This window comes from Fundulus heteroclitus, chromosome 3, assembly GCF_011125445.2.
Source record: "Fundulus heteroclitus isolate FHET01 chromosome 3, MU-UCD_Fhet_4.1, whole genome shotgun sequence".
Taxonomy (NCBI): domain Eukaryota; kingdom Metazoa; phylum Chordata; class Actinopteri; order Cyprinodontiformes; family Fundulidae; genus Fundulus; species Fundulus heteroclitus.
This window is the reverse complement of record NC_046363.1, coordinates 31,180,057-31,195,911: the sequence shown is the minus strand read 5'-3', so window position 1 is coordinate 31,195,911 and position 15,855 is coordinate 31,180,057. Positions and strand designations below refer to the sequence as shown.

The 15,855-nt window shown below is 40.3% G+C and overlaps 1 protein-coding gene across 6 annotated transcripts in view; it reads right to left on the bottom strand.

Annotated features, from left to right (window-relative positions):
• Positions 1-15,855, bottom strand: part of lipeb (lipase, hormone-sensitive b) — a 42,762-nt gene that overhangs the window by 8,399 nt on the left and 18,508 nt on the right. For all 6 annotated transcript variants that reach the window (XM_036135193.1, XM_012881919.3, XM_012881920.3 and 3 more), the window contains 5 exons: positions 15,531-15,716; positions 13,786-13,938; positions 8,927-9,071; positions 6,694-6,921; positions 4,654-4,854 (listed from right to left, as the gene is read on the bottom strand). In XM_036135193.1, coding sequence (XP_035991086.1) covers positions 4,654-4,854; positions 6,694-6,921; positions 8,927-9,071; positions 13,786-13,938; positions 15,531-15,716 — 913 coding nt within the window. The remainder of the gene's footprint in view (positions 1-4,653; positions 4,855-6,693; positions 6,922-8,926; positions 9,072-13,785; positions 13,939-15,530; positions 15,717-15,855) is intronic.

Below are 15,855 nucleotides of genomic sequence, written 5' to 3'. Positions count from 1 at the left end.
AACTTCAGCTCAAACGATGGCTTGAGGTTCGAGGGCTTAAAAAGACTGTAAAACTGGCCGAGTTGATGAACGGTAAGCTTTGTTTTTTTTTCCTGCGCGGCGATCATGGCAGCGTCGGCCGTTTTTTTTTTTTGTTGTTGTTTGCAATCACCGTCCAGGAATGGGTATATGTTTAATGTTTGTCTCATTTGAAATGTTTTTGAGTAAGCTATCCTGGTAGCAGGCTATCATGTTAGCGCCTGCTACCATGATAGCCTATATGCTGTCATGGTAGCAGGCGCTACTTTATTAACATGTCAGCCACCAAAATACTCTTACCTTGACTTGATGTCGCTGGAATTGGGTCAGGATGTTCTTCGGTTGGGCCCTTTTCTCTAACAAAATGCTTGCTACATATGTACTTGAATTTGGTAACTTTTTCCGGGTTGAACTGTTGTGTAGGCCGACCGCCCCGGTGTACCAAGCGCACACATTTCTCCTTGGCAGTCTTGAAGAAAACATCCTTCATATGCGGCCGATCAGCGTAACTCGAGTCGCTGTTGCACGTTCCATAGCAACAATGTTTAAAAACCATGGTCTTAGATTTGGAAAAAGCAGTCGTTTACCGAGTAAAACCTAGGCTAACGCACGTCTCTTTTACAGCAAAACAGCGGCGGGTTTCCGGAGTTTGCCCCACTGCGTACCACGTGATGTGACGTCATCGTGACGTTGTGTTTCTAAAAATAGCTCGCGCGCGGTACCCCATTAACTCTGGCCAGCGTTCCTGTCTTTGCTGAAGAACAGCATCCCCACAGAACGATGCTACCACCACCATGTTTTCTGATTATTGTGTATTCAGAGTGATAAGCGGTTGGTTTTCTGACACATACAGCATTGTTGTATTCCACAAAGTGATTGTTTTGGACTTAGCTCAGGGGTGTCAAACTCATTTTGGTTTAGGGGCCGCATACAGCTTAATCTGATCTCAAGAGGGCCACACGAGTAAACTCATTGCAAGATTAAATAGAACTAATAAATGTGGACTTGTTGTTGATTTTTATATTAAATGAATTTCACTTTTACACAATATATTATGAATAAGCTCAGCGTTTTTAAGAAAAGTATGTGCAATTCCAACAATACTTTTACTCAGTTAAACATTTACTTAAGTGCATTATGCTTAATAACTGATCACAGTGGTTGTACAATGTTGAAAAACATTTATTCACATTTTTTGGAACTTAAAAACACTGTCCTGCATGACAAAGTACATCAAACAGATAAAAATTAAGAAATTATTTAAAATCAATTTTCCACATCTGAAGCTCAGTGCTACCATCTGCTGATTAAAACACAGTGCCCCTCGTGGACAATATAGGAACTGCAGATTTTCAATTAAACGAAGTACATGTTTTTTTCAATAATTGTTTTATCATTCTCTTCCTTTTATCTCCTCTTTCTTTCACCTTTCCTTTTTTTTCTTGTTCTTCTTTTCCTCTCCTACTTTCCCATTGTAGTGTCCATATCATTTGAGATATTCCTCGCATGAATCATAATAAAACTATTCACATTCATAAATCAAGCGGAGCACTGTGGCAAAAGCCGCACTGCTCCACTTGTGAAAGTCAAATCTGATGAGCTCTTTTTGGCATAAAGACAACAATTCTTATTGCCACATTGCCAGACAGAACAATGGGAAGAAAAAAATAATAAATAAATCATTGTTGAATAATGATAATGCATTTAGCCACCGGGCCGGACTAAATTGTTCCGCGGGCCGGAATCGGCCCACGGGTCATATGTTTGACACCCCTGATTTAGCTGAACCAAATTTTAAACCAAGTGTCACTGATTTGGGTTTTAACTTGATTTTAAATTAGATGGTCAGAGCAGTTGTTAGATAATGTTTTTATCACTTAAGGCAGCTGGCAAAATTAAAATATTTTCTGTCAAGACAACCCCTTGAAACGTTGATCCATGCTTTTATACTATGATCCCGCCTGGATTGCTGTAATGAACTCTATGTTGGAGTGAATCAGTCTTTGCTTTCTTGTCTGCAGCTGGTTCAAAACGCTGCAGCGCGTCTGTTTACAGGTACAAAAACAAAGCCTATCACTCCTATTCTGGCCTCACTCCATTGGCTCCATGTGTATTTTAGAGTTCATTTTAAAATTCTTATTTTGGTTTGTAAGTGTCTGAATGACCTTGACCCTCCGTACCTCTCTGAGCTTCTTCATCCCTACTCGCCCTCTCGGCCCCTCAGGTCAGCTGAACTGCGTCTCCTGGAGGTACCGAGGTCTAAGAGGAAGCTCAGAGAGGGCGGGGCCTTTTCTATCGTTGGTCCTCAATAATGGAATAACCGGCACCTTCACTGCCTACCTTTAAAACTCACCTTAAAACCTTATTCTTTGGCTTTTACCACTAGCAAGACTTAGTTTTCGTTTTAAATTGGTTGTGTTTGTTTTAAGTGCTTTTATGCATCATCTTTTTATTCTTTAATCAGTTTGTAGCTATGTACAGCACTTTGTTTTAAACATTGGCTGTTTTTACGCTTTATAAATAAAGATGGTATGGTATAAACATTGTCAGAGAGATGTTTCACCTCTTCCAGACACGGCTCGTGACAATGAATGCGACTCAAGTTTTCTTTGTAAAATAATATGGAGAATCACATTGAAGTTTGTGGTGGAAATGTGACAAAATGTGTAAAACATTCAAAGGGCAGAATATGTTTTTGTAAGGCACTGCTATACATTTTACCTAGCAGTTACATAAAAAAATGAAGACTAACTAATGCATGATAAGTCATCTACTTCACCGTTTCTGCTTTTCATGCATCCTTTGTTTGACAGGCAACAGCTAAAGGCCCAAGATGCAAATTGGGGCATATCAGGAAGAAGAGAAAGGAAGTAGGTGGAGGAAACCCAAAAAGAGCCGTCAGCGTGATATCATCTACCCGCCCAGAGCTGTCAAGGCACCACTGTGTGCCGTCACGCCTGGTCTCCTCACAAAGCGCTACCCAATCTTATATTTTAATAATGAACCACCTCAGCACCATGATGGCCTTTTATTAATACGCCCCCACCTATGACACTCCCATTAGATTCGGCTTGCCGGCTGTGAGATTGTCACCCAACTAAGGTGACACCAATAAAATTACATTTCCCCTTCAGATTTACGGCGGCTATAATTAAAAATTACTGTCAAGGCACTGATAGGAATGGAGCTAGAGGATTATTACTCAACAGAGTGGATGAGGCCATAATTGGAGAGTCTGATGCTGAAGATCAGGGATCCACACCATTGACCTCCTCGATAGGAGCTCTAAATAAACTTTGGCAGAGTAATCCCCTTTAAAGAGACGGAATAAGGATGCAGAAAATGAGAGACGGAATAAGGATGCAGAAAATGTGGTATGTGAGCAAAAAAAGGCTTTGATTCCCATTAACGGTGTGCAAACTAACCAACAATAACCTTAACCTGAATTTAAACATTAGGACGTCTACGGAGGGACGGCAGGTGGGACACAAGAAAGGGACGATTAAAGGTATAGTGGATGATCTTCTTTCAGCTTGGAGTTCTGGGGGGGGGGGATCACCTTATCTATTAGTGTTTATGTATCCAGTAAGCTTCAGTTTCAGTCGCTCATTGTAGCTCTGCTGCTCTCACCATAGAATTTGAAAATGGTTGAGAATCACAAGTAGCAAACTTACAAGTTTATGAGAAGAAGAGGAAGGCCTCAGAAGAAATACATAAGACCAGAGCGGATTATGGAGTTTCTTTCACATGATCGTCCTGAGAAGCAGAAGAGCAGGTAGGACGGTATTGCGCATGCGCAGTTATTCAAAAAGGGACTTTTACCCACTTTTCTGGAAAAACCGTCCACTATACCTTTAAGAGGGTACAAGGAAAGGCTGACATAAAGGCACAGGGAACAAGGGAATGGAGTAAAGTAAAGGAAAGTAAAGGAAAGTAGAGCGCACACTGCAAAAACAGAACTAGAAATAAGTAAAATGTTCTTAGAATTTGTGTAATTGTCCTTGATTTGAGCAGGTAAATAAGATGATTTGCCAATGGAATAAGAATTTTGCACATAAAATAGGAACAATTCATCTCCACCATCTTATTTCAAGTGCAGGATGTCTAATTATCTTATTTTTGGGGTCAAAATACTCATTCCATTGGCAAATAATATTATTTACCTGCTCAAATCAAGGATAAATACACTAACTTGAAGAACATTTTACTTATTTTTAGATCCGTTTTTGCAGTGCAAGAAACAAAAGGAAGAAAAGACACAAAAATGGAGGTAGGAAGGAAGGGTACAAGATTTGGATTATGAGATAAAGTCTGAAAATACTTTTTTTCTTTACTCCACACTTATCCAGACCTGGAAGGTACGTAATTTGAGTTCAATTTTAATTTGAGTTCAATTTTAATCTGACAGCATAGGAACCCTGGGAATGGACAATTTCCTCACGAGTTCCTAGTTTAGGTCCAAAGTGTTACTGCTTAAACTAAATAAATCTAATACTACATGATTTGGAAAACTTTTAATGAATTTGCAACTATAATACTTTCACAACACTCATTTACCTTTGAAATGGTTCACCCTTAATGCACACACACACACACAGACACACACACACACACACACACACACACAGAACATACCAGTTGTGGGTGTATCGGGGGCTGCTGGCATTGTCTCCGCAGCTGTGCTGGAGGGGGCTGACGCTCTGCTGGGATCCAGCAGAGATTGGATCCAGTTGGAGGCTCCCTGTCGGAAATCTCTCAGCAGCAGCGCCGTATCTCTCCTCACCAGGCTCAACGTGCTCACTTTCTCTACCTGCTTCTCGTTCTGCGGCTCATTACCTGGAGGAGGAGACGCCAACAGAGAAGATGGCAAAGCAGCAATGACAGGAAACGCGAGATCCAAGAGAGAAAAATCACTTTCCAAGGTGGTTCGACGCGGCTACCAAATTACAGGCAGCAATTCATAAACGGCGACATCGGGAGGGAAGAAAAACACATTTTTAAACAAAAAATGAAGGGAGGCGCCACACGGGCAATATGACGATGTTTCTGCTTCCCACAGATGTCTACAGTGTGCTACTCTTCTCCTTTTTTTAAGAGCGATTAATCAGAATGGCATTAACAACATTATCCCAGTGCAACTAAAAAGAGCTGAGACTGAGCAGAGCAGCTAGGTCGCATATGGTTATATCACAGCCGCACTACTATTAAGACCGATTGGCTTGATAAAGTTTCTCCCTGGCAGGCTTTAAAATATCAGCACAACTTCCATCTGTGGTTGTAAAGTTCACTTTAAAGAAATTAAGGAAACAATAACACACAAATGGAAGCTTTATGAGAAAATGTACTCTCATAAATAAAATAGTACAGCACAAAACACAAAAAGAGCAGAACCAATAAAACTATGTTATTTAGTCATTTAGATTGTCACAAGTTGCATTTTTTTATATAAATGCCATTATGATTGTGTAAATATCTTATTTATATTTAATAACTCTTACCTACTGTAGGATAAATTATAAAAATATTAATTATTTATGTCCTTTAATTAGTTGACATCATTCTCTATTCCCATCCTGATCTCGAGGTTTATGGAGTTTACATAAAACAATTTCAGACTCAAAAGCTTACACCCTTTAACAAAAACATTTTGAACACACACACACACACACACCGGCCACTTTATTAGGCACACCGGACTACTACCGGGTAGGACCCACTTTCGGCAACAGAACTGCTTTAATCCTTCCTGACTTATCCTTCTCGACAGCTAGCACAACAAGATAGGTCCAGTGCTGTCAGCGGGTGACTAGCTTCCTCCTGCCACAGGGCAAAGCCAGCTTGTGAATCTAATTGGGTGAAAATGACTTTTCATTAGCACACCAAGAGAATTCCTTTATAAATTCAGGCCACTTGCAATTGGGCAGATGAACATGGTCAGCCAAAACACTCAGGTAGGCTGTGGTGTTTAAATGACCTTCGGCTGAATTGGTAATAAGGAGCCTAAGTATGCCCAACACTATTACACACAACCCCAAGTCTGAACTGTAGACACAAGGCAAGATGGATCCATGTTTTAATGTTGTTTATGTCGAATTCTGACATGAAGTTGAAATTGAGGATCATCGAATCAGGCAACGTTTTCCCAATCTGTTCATGTTCAACTATGGTCAATGTGTGTAAATTATAGCTTCAGTTTCCTGAGGAGACACAACCAGTGAGGTCTTCTGCCTCCACGTGTTGTGCGTTCAGAGATTGCCTTCAAGAGACTTTGATTGTAAGAAGAGCTTATTTGAGCTACCTTTCCATCACCTCGAATCAGTCAGCCCGTTCTCCTCTGACACCGGACAGGCATTCTCATCCACAGAACGGCTGCCTGCAGGAAATGTTCCTCTTTCTCAGCCCGTTCTCTACAAAACTGAGGGATGGCTGTGCATAAAAATCCCAGCATATCTGTAGTTTCTGTGTAACCCAGAAACAACTTTTAAGTCATCTTCACAACGTCTTGGTGCCCAACGGCATTGCATTGCAGCCGTGCGATTGGCTCGTGTGAACAGGTGTACCTAACAAAGGGGCCTGTAACTACAGCTCCTCGCAAAATCCTCAACCTTAACAACGGAAAAAGGAAAGAAATCCTCAGTAGCCATCTTTAGGGAGCACGCACAAACCCAATCCTACCTGCGTAGGCATTGAGACACCTGGAGAGCACACTGAGTGGCAGCAGAGGATCCATAAGTGTGAGCAGACGGGAGGGCGACGCGTAGGCCGTCAGCAGCGTAGCCGGGTAGGCCGCCACGATGCCGTCTGGCATTCGCACGCCGAACGCAGCGGCGCGCATCGATGTGGTCACACAGAGGTTGCCCCCCGCACTGTCACCGGCCAAGCACACTTTCTCTCCAGTCCATCCTGCGAAGAAGGAAATATTTATTAATGGGGAGGTGGAAAAAAAAACAAAACAAGATGGACAGAAAACACATTCTCGTAACGATCATCTGGAGGTGCAAAGCTGAGTCTTTACGGAACAACAAGCTGATAGAAAGCCACTGCTAGCAGGTGTCCCCCTGTTTGGCTAATTGTTGGATTTTCTGTCGTTACAACACAAACAAACCGACTCCTGTCACTGTCTTTTGTACAGAGGGTGCTTCGGTGTTCAGGTACATGAGAAGTGTGCTGTCTGAATATTGAGCATCCAAACCTGCCTTACGTTTGTCAGCAGCGAGCAGAGTGCAGGAAGCACAAAGCACAGTCAATTTTCAAGTGATAAATGAAGCCTTCCGGCAGAAACAGGCAGTGAGGATTTACAGAAACACTCGGCTTCACACTGGAAAAAAAAAAGCTAACTTTCATTTCCCTTTTCTGATTAAACTATTACTAACCTTTGCTAAAAAAAAAAAAAGAGCACATTAAAACAACTTCAAACCTAAGTCCATTTATTAGTTGTTTTTTTTGGAAGGGCACACAAAAAAAAAGCACATTACAGTTAAATCTATGTGTATTCTCCCTGATCATGTCAGTCATGTTATGATGTATCAGTAAAACAGCTTTTTTCCTACCAGCATCACACATCTGTACAGAGTCCTGTGGATTCTGGGAACTTGTCTTACAATAGCAATGTGTCTCTAATTATACTGTTTTAAAGGCAGCGGGATCCTAAATTCAAAACTTCTTCTTCTTCACCTCTGCTGTGCCTGAGAAAATATCTTTCGATTCACTCCATCCTCCCATCTTCCGCTAACTTTCACAGCTTTGCTTCACTTTGAAAACGCTCCATCCACTCGGAAAGAATGTATCCTCATATTTATGTTCAGTGTAATTAAAACAAGTAAACTTTTTTAAAAGGCATCTCAAGGATGTTGGCACAATTACGGCTAATTTGAGTTCAGTTTTAATCATCAGAGTAACTTGGGTAAAAGAGATAACGCTGGAATTAATAACCCAGTATTTATGGGCTGAATTGAGCCACACCGAAATGTAAAACTCGACAAAGTTCTGAAAGCTTTTTGAAAACAGTTCCTAAAAAGGCAATTAAAGTAATACTGGAACGATGCTAAAAGGGTTGAACATTTAAATATTGTTGACTATAGACCAATCAATGTCTACAGATGCAAAAGTGCTTGAAAAACGTATTGCTTGTCAAATACTGATCTTGAAATAAAATCCTTATTTTGCAACCAGTGCAGATAGGATTTAGGGCAAACATCTGTACATCTTAGAAAATGTTAAAGTCTAAACGAATAAAGGTGGCCCGTGCTCACTGAACTACTGAATTTTACATAGTTAACCAACAAATTTAGGGAAGAAAAAAAACACTTGACTTTCTTTTTCAGTGTAATTTTATGAAATTGCTAAAAACAAAAATGGAAATTTCCAAAACAAGTCCCAGAATATTAATTAAAAGGTGCACCACAGGGCTCAATACTAGGTTCAATCTTCTTCAGTATATAGGGTTTCCCCCAGCGTGTTATAAGCCTGGCCAGCCGCCAGTCTTATATACACTTTTTAAGAGTGTCACAACATTTATTATTTGAGATTCAGAAATCTCTATATCTGGAAAGCTCCTTTTATAAAATAAAGTTCTGAACTTGATCAACATGTCTTTTGATTAGCTATAATCTTTATATTTTTGATTATTGTGCTAATATTGTTGCTTTAATCTATATAATGGATGCAAATTAATATCAGGCAGACACTTTGATCTAACTCGACCGCATATATATTCAACTTATGTATTTATATCATTGTGTGTCTCTTTCACAATAAAGAAAAATAATTACAAGTTAAAAATGTTAAAAGACACGTTTTATCAGAAGTTAAAGCCTTACATGAAGGTGTGCTGATAATATTAAACAAAGACAACCAACAACAGTTTAAATATGGGTAAATCTGTGTAACGTGTGTGAGATGTATGTACCAAGTAGATGGTGGTTTCTGAGAGCCCAACAGTAGGCATAGAAACATTCTTCAAGCGCCCGTGGGAAAGGAGCTTCAGGGGCCAGAGAGTAATCCACTGACAGGATGGGAACACCAAGGTCCTGGGACCAGCTCTTCAAATAAGGCTGTGCAAAAAAAAAAAAAAAATGATAAAAGCAGGGAGGTAAGAAGTTTTTTAAGAAGAGAAAGAAACAATCTATTTGCTGAATTTATTTTATTAGAAACCTCAGCGGTGGACTGCAGCCAACTGTAAGACACAAGGGTAAAATGAACATTAAGTGTTCCTCTGATCTCATTTATCTGCCTTTTGGCTTATCCAACAGACAAAAATCAGTCCGAGAGGCGAGAGCTGCCCTCACGGTCCCCTCCATTTGCTCTTTTTTTTACGCAGTAATAAATGCGGCTACTTGCCCTACTTTGCAGTGTGAAGAAAAAACCAAGATGGCGCTGCAGATTTACAAGGAGGGTCCATAAAACGGCAAGAATGCCGAGTGCTTCTTTTTTTATACCCGTTATGGTCAGGTTAAATGTTTATTGTGCTCACATAGTGACCCTGAAATATGAGAATGGCTGTGCCCTCCCCACCTCTCCTTTTTTTCCCTCCGCCCATATTTAACGCTTTCTGAGTTGCTGTGACAGTGCTTTTAGTCAAAGTGAAACATCTTTACTCAAACTGTCATGAGAAATGAAGGTGTGTGCACGTTTGAATATCACAACACCAGCCTGTGATTAAGCATGTCGGGTGGGGAAAAAAAAAAAAAAAAAAAAAAAAAAAAAAAAAAAGCAGTCAGCTTGGGTGTGTTTAAGCCTTAATCTGTCACGCTAAATCTCGGATCACAGCGACAGAAAAGTGAGTGAGCTTGCAGAACGAGCGCAGCTTTGATGTAGACGGTGTGCAAATCAGTAAAAGGTATTCCTAAAGGTGAGGATGAACGTTTGAGAACGACATCCTTTACTCGCTGGGAGTCAGCGGCGGGTTAGAACATGCAGCTGACTGTGTGGCAAAGTTGTCAGTCAGGGCAACAAATCAGCTGCCTGTGAGAAATAAAGAAATAAATAAAAAAAACGCCGCGCCCGCACCGCGCGTAGCCCAGTGGGCAGGGAAGAGATGCACGTTCGTGCTGAGGTGGGATGCAGCCTGTTTAATTTTACATGACTCTGGAAACTCTTCACCTACATACCCTGCTCAGGGTCCCAAAGAGGGAATTAATGAGAGCTCCCGACTCAGACAGGCAGAGCTGTTAATCTGCAATCCTGCCCAGGACTTGACGCTCCGCATAAATTGCTAAATTTGCAGACATTACATCTATATTTGATCACAGCTTTGCTGCACAGTGAAACAACCACCGGCCCCTTGCAGGGTCAAGCTCTGCGCTTTGCTAGAGGACATAACAGGGATGCTGGGAAAAAAAACAGGGGGAAACGTTTGGTTTGGATTCTCTGACAAACTTTTCCTTTCTCAGCTCTCCCTTACGTGTCCCTTCCATGAGGGATTCGGACATCAGACGGGCAAAGAAAAATAAAGAAATAAAAAGAAAAGAGGGAAGGATGCGGTGCCAAAATGTGACGGAAAAAAAAAGAAGAGCAGAAAAAGGGTTACCAAGTGAACAAAGAGAATTTTCAGAGATGCTGGCAGGATTGTAGTCAAGAGGAAAAGAGTGAAGGACAGTCCGACAAGACGCCCAATAGGGCTTGGGGTAATTCGTTCTTCCTTAATCCAACATGACAGCGCCTCTCACCAATGCTCCCTCTCATCCACAAGTTGCCATGCAGCTGCCGATGATCAAGGATGCCCACGTCCTTCGCAATTTCACAGAGCCTAGTCTCGTAACAGGCTGTAGGTAGCTAAAGACCACAAGCAGACGCAGATGGCCACCTCCGCGCGGGATAAACAGGAAACAGGGGATCAAACCATCGGTAATACAATAATCTCTTTCATTAAGACGAATTTAGCAAGTAGTCCTTGTGCTGCTCCAGCTGAGTTTCATGCTTTACCCAGAAATCAAGTATATTAAAAACAACTTCTGTTACAGTGAATAGAAAAAGAGTGAGACACAAATAAGGACGGTTGTTGGAATCAAGGTAAAGGGTTGTGAAAGCTTAGTCAGACAACTGAAGGGTAAATGTTCGAAAGAATATAGTCGGGTTGTCCAGGCTCTGATCTGATCACCCCATGCTGCTCACACATGTCCTATAGTGATAAGTGTATCTCTAACCCCCCCCCCCACAAAGTGGATCTCCCACATGGCAGAGTGAAGAAAGCATCTGACCCCGGGGCCCACAGGGGGATGCTGGGATGGCGGAAGGGCTCAAAGAGGCAGGCAACAGCAGCGCGTGCACTGCAAAAATAGAACTCAAAATAAGGAATTATTTCTTGAAATGAGAGAATTTTTCCTTGATTTGAGCAGGTAAATAAGATTATTTGCCAATGGAATAAGATTTTTGAACTTAAAATAAGAACAACTCATCTCCATTATCTTATTTCAAGTGTAGTATATCTAATTATCTTATTTTAGGGGTAAAAATACTAATTCCATTGGCAAATAATCTTATTTACCTGCTCAAATCAAGGACAAATACATTAATTTCAAGAAAATTTTACTTATTTCTAGTTCTCTTTTTGCAGCGTGATACACAGGATGATGCAGGGTGCTTCGCAGCTTAAACTGGTGATGTATGCCTGATCCGTTTGGTGAGGCACGCGGAAGATCAGGTAAGAAGCAGGAGGACAGCTCAAGTTAAATGCCTGATGTAGCTTGCAGTCACCTCCGCATTGGCAGAGATGGTCAGTAACACTGTTTCTATTGTTTAAAGGGGGTTTTGGCAGGAGTTTTCTTATGCTTAAGGGAGTACAGAGCTACCCATTCCCTCCCTTTTGCTGCTCACAGCTTATTAGCTGGCAGAGTGATGGCTCCTAAACCAGGAGTGTTCAAATGGAAGACCACAAGCTATTTGCAGCCATTAGTATTATTTTGTTGTGTGACATCTGAATGCGATTTAAAAGAACTAAATAAAAAATATATAGAAATGTGTCCTGCCTGCACAGGCAGTTGACAGAGTGGGACAGCTTTTATAAGCCTTAGTTAAAATGTTCTGGGAATTGAAAATGTGTGGTACAACACAAAGTATTTATCTTTCGTGAACCATTTGTTTGGCTTTAAATAAAACCACATGCATACAGTGACTTTTAATCAAAAGCAGACATTCCAGACATTAGGTCAACTCTAAACCTTAGGAAAGTATATGCTTTTTAAATGTGTGAGATTGTTTTATGCTTTAGATCTGACTTTTCAAAAACTATATAAAAAAACTGCTTGTTCATTTAATCAATATATTGCATGTTGTGTTTATCGTTGAGCAAGTTTATTAATAACAACATAATTATTGTGTGTTTAAAACGGAACAATCAATGTATTTTTTTGCCCTGCAATGACTAACTTCACAGTTTTGAATCCCACTCTTCAAATCTTTCACCTTGCCTAGAAGAAAGACAAATTCTGCTGTTAGGAAATATTTCTGCTCACCTAAAACATCAACTGTCCAGGTGTGGAAACTAAAGTTGCGCCACCCATCACTGTTATTAAGGCAACTTTGTTTTAAAACTACAATTACCGTAATAAGCAATGAGCAGGATGTTTGTAAAACTGCTGATCCCTTGACAGGGATCATGAACTAATCTGATTGGATGAAGAATGATACGAAAAAGGTCTGATTGACCAATTAGAGACCTGCAAGAAGAAAAATGGAAGCCAAAAGTTTCAGAACATAAATACTCATTTGGCCGGCAGAATTTAGACTTCCACATTAAAAACAAAGAACCTTAAATAAACCCAAAATAAAACTCAAATTCTGAAAAATCTAAAGTAAGACACATTTTATACGATAACAGATGTGATAATTACTTTACTCATTTCGTAATTTATGTTTACTGTCTATCTTATTGACAGGTAGCCAGTGCTGACCAGCTATTATAAGCTTGATTACCTTCCAATGGCAACGAGGTATAATATTTAGCTCAATCAGCACAAAATGACAAATTCTAACATGTGTTTATTCTATATTCTGGCTTAAGTCTTTGTGTCAAAATTAAAATAATTATTATTATTAAATCTATAAAAAAAATAAAAAAATATATATGTGTGTGTGTTAAATTATTTTGGTAAATAATTAGAACCAGAATATTTTTCCTTAAGGTTGTTAAAGCAAGAAACTGATGCCGACACATGCCTAGACGCTCAGATGAAGCCAATACCTGGAAGCACCAATATGCTCCACAGGCAAACACGAGCTCTGTGTGGATTTTGTCAGTAAAGATAGCAAAGTGAGTGGTCAAAGCCTCAATTAAGTTTTCATGGAATAATTACACCAATAATTAGCTTAACAGCTCATTACAGGCAGCACTCCTGACAGGGAAAGGCAGAATGGCAACCAATATCCCCCGTGCTGTCAACTTGTATCTGTCTCTTTAATTATCTGGGGTTCAATACAATTAGTTTGAGTAAACACTATTGAAGGAATACAAAGGTGAATTAGGCTGGATGACTGCTTTAATGACGCCTGCTCAAATCTTGGAAAAACAAAAGCGGAGTAGCTTGTCTGACAGGGAGCAATGATGATGTTTGCATTTTATTTCATCTTCTATTTTTGCATATTGCTGTCTTTTTCCATTGCAATTTATTATTGCTAGATGAATGTGACGTCGCTTGAAATAATGTGTAACTTAACGGTCAAGGAATTTTCCCATTTGGAAATGAGTTAAAATAATTAAATAATTACTTTGACATTTGCCTTTTAAATGTAAAATGTGTCACACAGACATTACATGTTATATCGCCTCACCTCATGGGACTTTGAGGTCTGGGCCACAAAGCCTCCTCCATGGAAGTGGATCAGAAGGCAAGGAGAAGAAGGGAGGCGCTTGGTCTTCAACCCCAGGGATAGAGAAATAGCACCTCCCTCAGTCCGAGAGAGAGATAGCAGAGTTTCACTGTCCTAGAAAGAAAGAGAAGGACATTCCATTCAAAATCCAATTCTATTTTTTTTGGTTGCAAAATTCCCGTTCCTCCTTTATAACCTTTGCCACACACAAACTGTGTGCATAAGATATGTCCAAAACAAAGTCCCATTTCTGAGCTGAGATTTTCTCTGCTGGAGTTAGCAGCAGTGCTCCTCCGAGAGCTGGATTAGCTGGCCGTTCTGCATTTTGCTGCCAAGCCATCCTGCGCCAGCAGAACTGCAACAATAATTCCTACTTATGCACAGAAACAAACAGCAGGGACCTTCTACTGGCGTAAGGCTCCTGCTGAAATAAAAAGGACACTGTTGTCTTACTGGAGCATTATCACTGGCTTAAGATGTTAGTTGTAAGGATTTCTGGCCCATTACCAGTGAAGAAAGAGAGAACAACAAACTGGAATGGAGACAGGAGGTCCTCTGAATACACTAGGAAGAAAGAAGTTCCGTTATATAATAAGTGATGGAAGAGGAAGCAAAACATGAGGAAGTTTGCTCAACCATCACATTTAGCTATTTTCGAGGATTGACAGAGTGGTTTAAACAGAATTGATGTGGACAAAAAAATAGCCATAAACTACAAGACATAAACATTTAAATATGACCAACCTCAAAACATGCTAACAGGTTTTAGCCTCATCTGTGCTATTAACCAGCTTCCCCCCACAGCATGCCGCTGCCACCACCATGCTTCACAGTGGAATGGTGTGTTAATGTGCATTTAGCATTCTGCCACACGTTTTTTTTACGCGTAGACCACAAAGTTAAATATTTATTCAATCTGACCAGAGCATCTTCTACCACATGTTTGGTGTGTTCCCTTCATGGCTTGACGCAGACTTGGGAAAGGGAATTTTCAGGCTTCCTTTCATTACAGGCTTTCTTCTTCCTGCTCTTTTATAAAAAGGACCAGAAGTGTAGAGTGCCCAACTAATAGCTTTCCTGTATACAGATCCTCCCACCTGAGCTGTGAATCTCTGCAGCTCCTCCAGAGTTAACATTCTATTCGTAGCTAATTCTCCGAACAATCTCTCCTTGGTGAACTGCCGTGTCTTGGTATGTTTATAGTGATGCCTTCCCATTTCAACTTATGGATGATAGTTTGAACAATGTTCCTTCAGATGTCAAACTCTTAAAATGTTGTTTTATAACCAAAAACTCTGCTATAAATGTCTCCATAATTATATCCCTAACCTGTCTTCTGTGTCTCTTTGTCCTCCAGTGTTCCCTAGCAAGCATCTGAGGTCTTGATAGAAAATAAATAATTATTCACTTAAATCAAATTACACACAAGTGAACTACTTTGATAAATTCTGTAACTTCTGAGGGCAACTGGTTTGCACTAGATCTCTGTACTTCCCAATTAGGAACTACTTTGTGTTGGTCTATGACATAAAATAGCAGTTTGGGTTTATAACAACACAAATCGTGCAAAACCTTCAATCTGTCTGAAGATTCTTGTAAGGGTTTCTGCTTAAAAACAAGAGCTAGTCTAGTTTTGCATAGAAGTCGACTTAATGAAGTCGTTCATTGAAATTTCAAGTATGCCACCATGCTGTGGGTTTAAGTACCTGTCCTTCACGCAACTCATAAGAAATGAGTCTCATCTGAACAGGAGCAGAGCCGATGTGCGCAGAAGGTGGAGCTATCGTCACCGACGCTCTGTGGTTGGCTGCTAGAGGGAGATCGAAGGGCGCAGCGGGCACAGAAAGCGCTCTGTTCACCTTGACTTGAGTAGAGGTCATACTGGCAAGACTCTGGAGGCAATAAATAAATAAACAAATGAAGAGAAATGTTAAAAAGACAGACAGGTCACAGGAGAGGAAGGGAAACTGGATGAATAAATCATGAATAACCCAAGATAAAATTATTATTTTCTGTTAATATTGCCCTCTA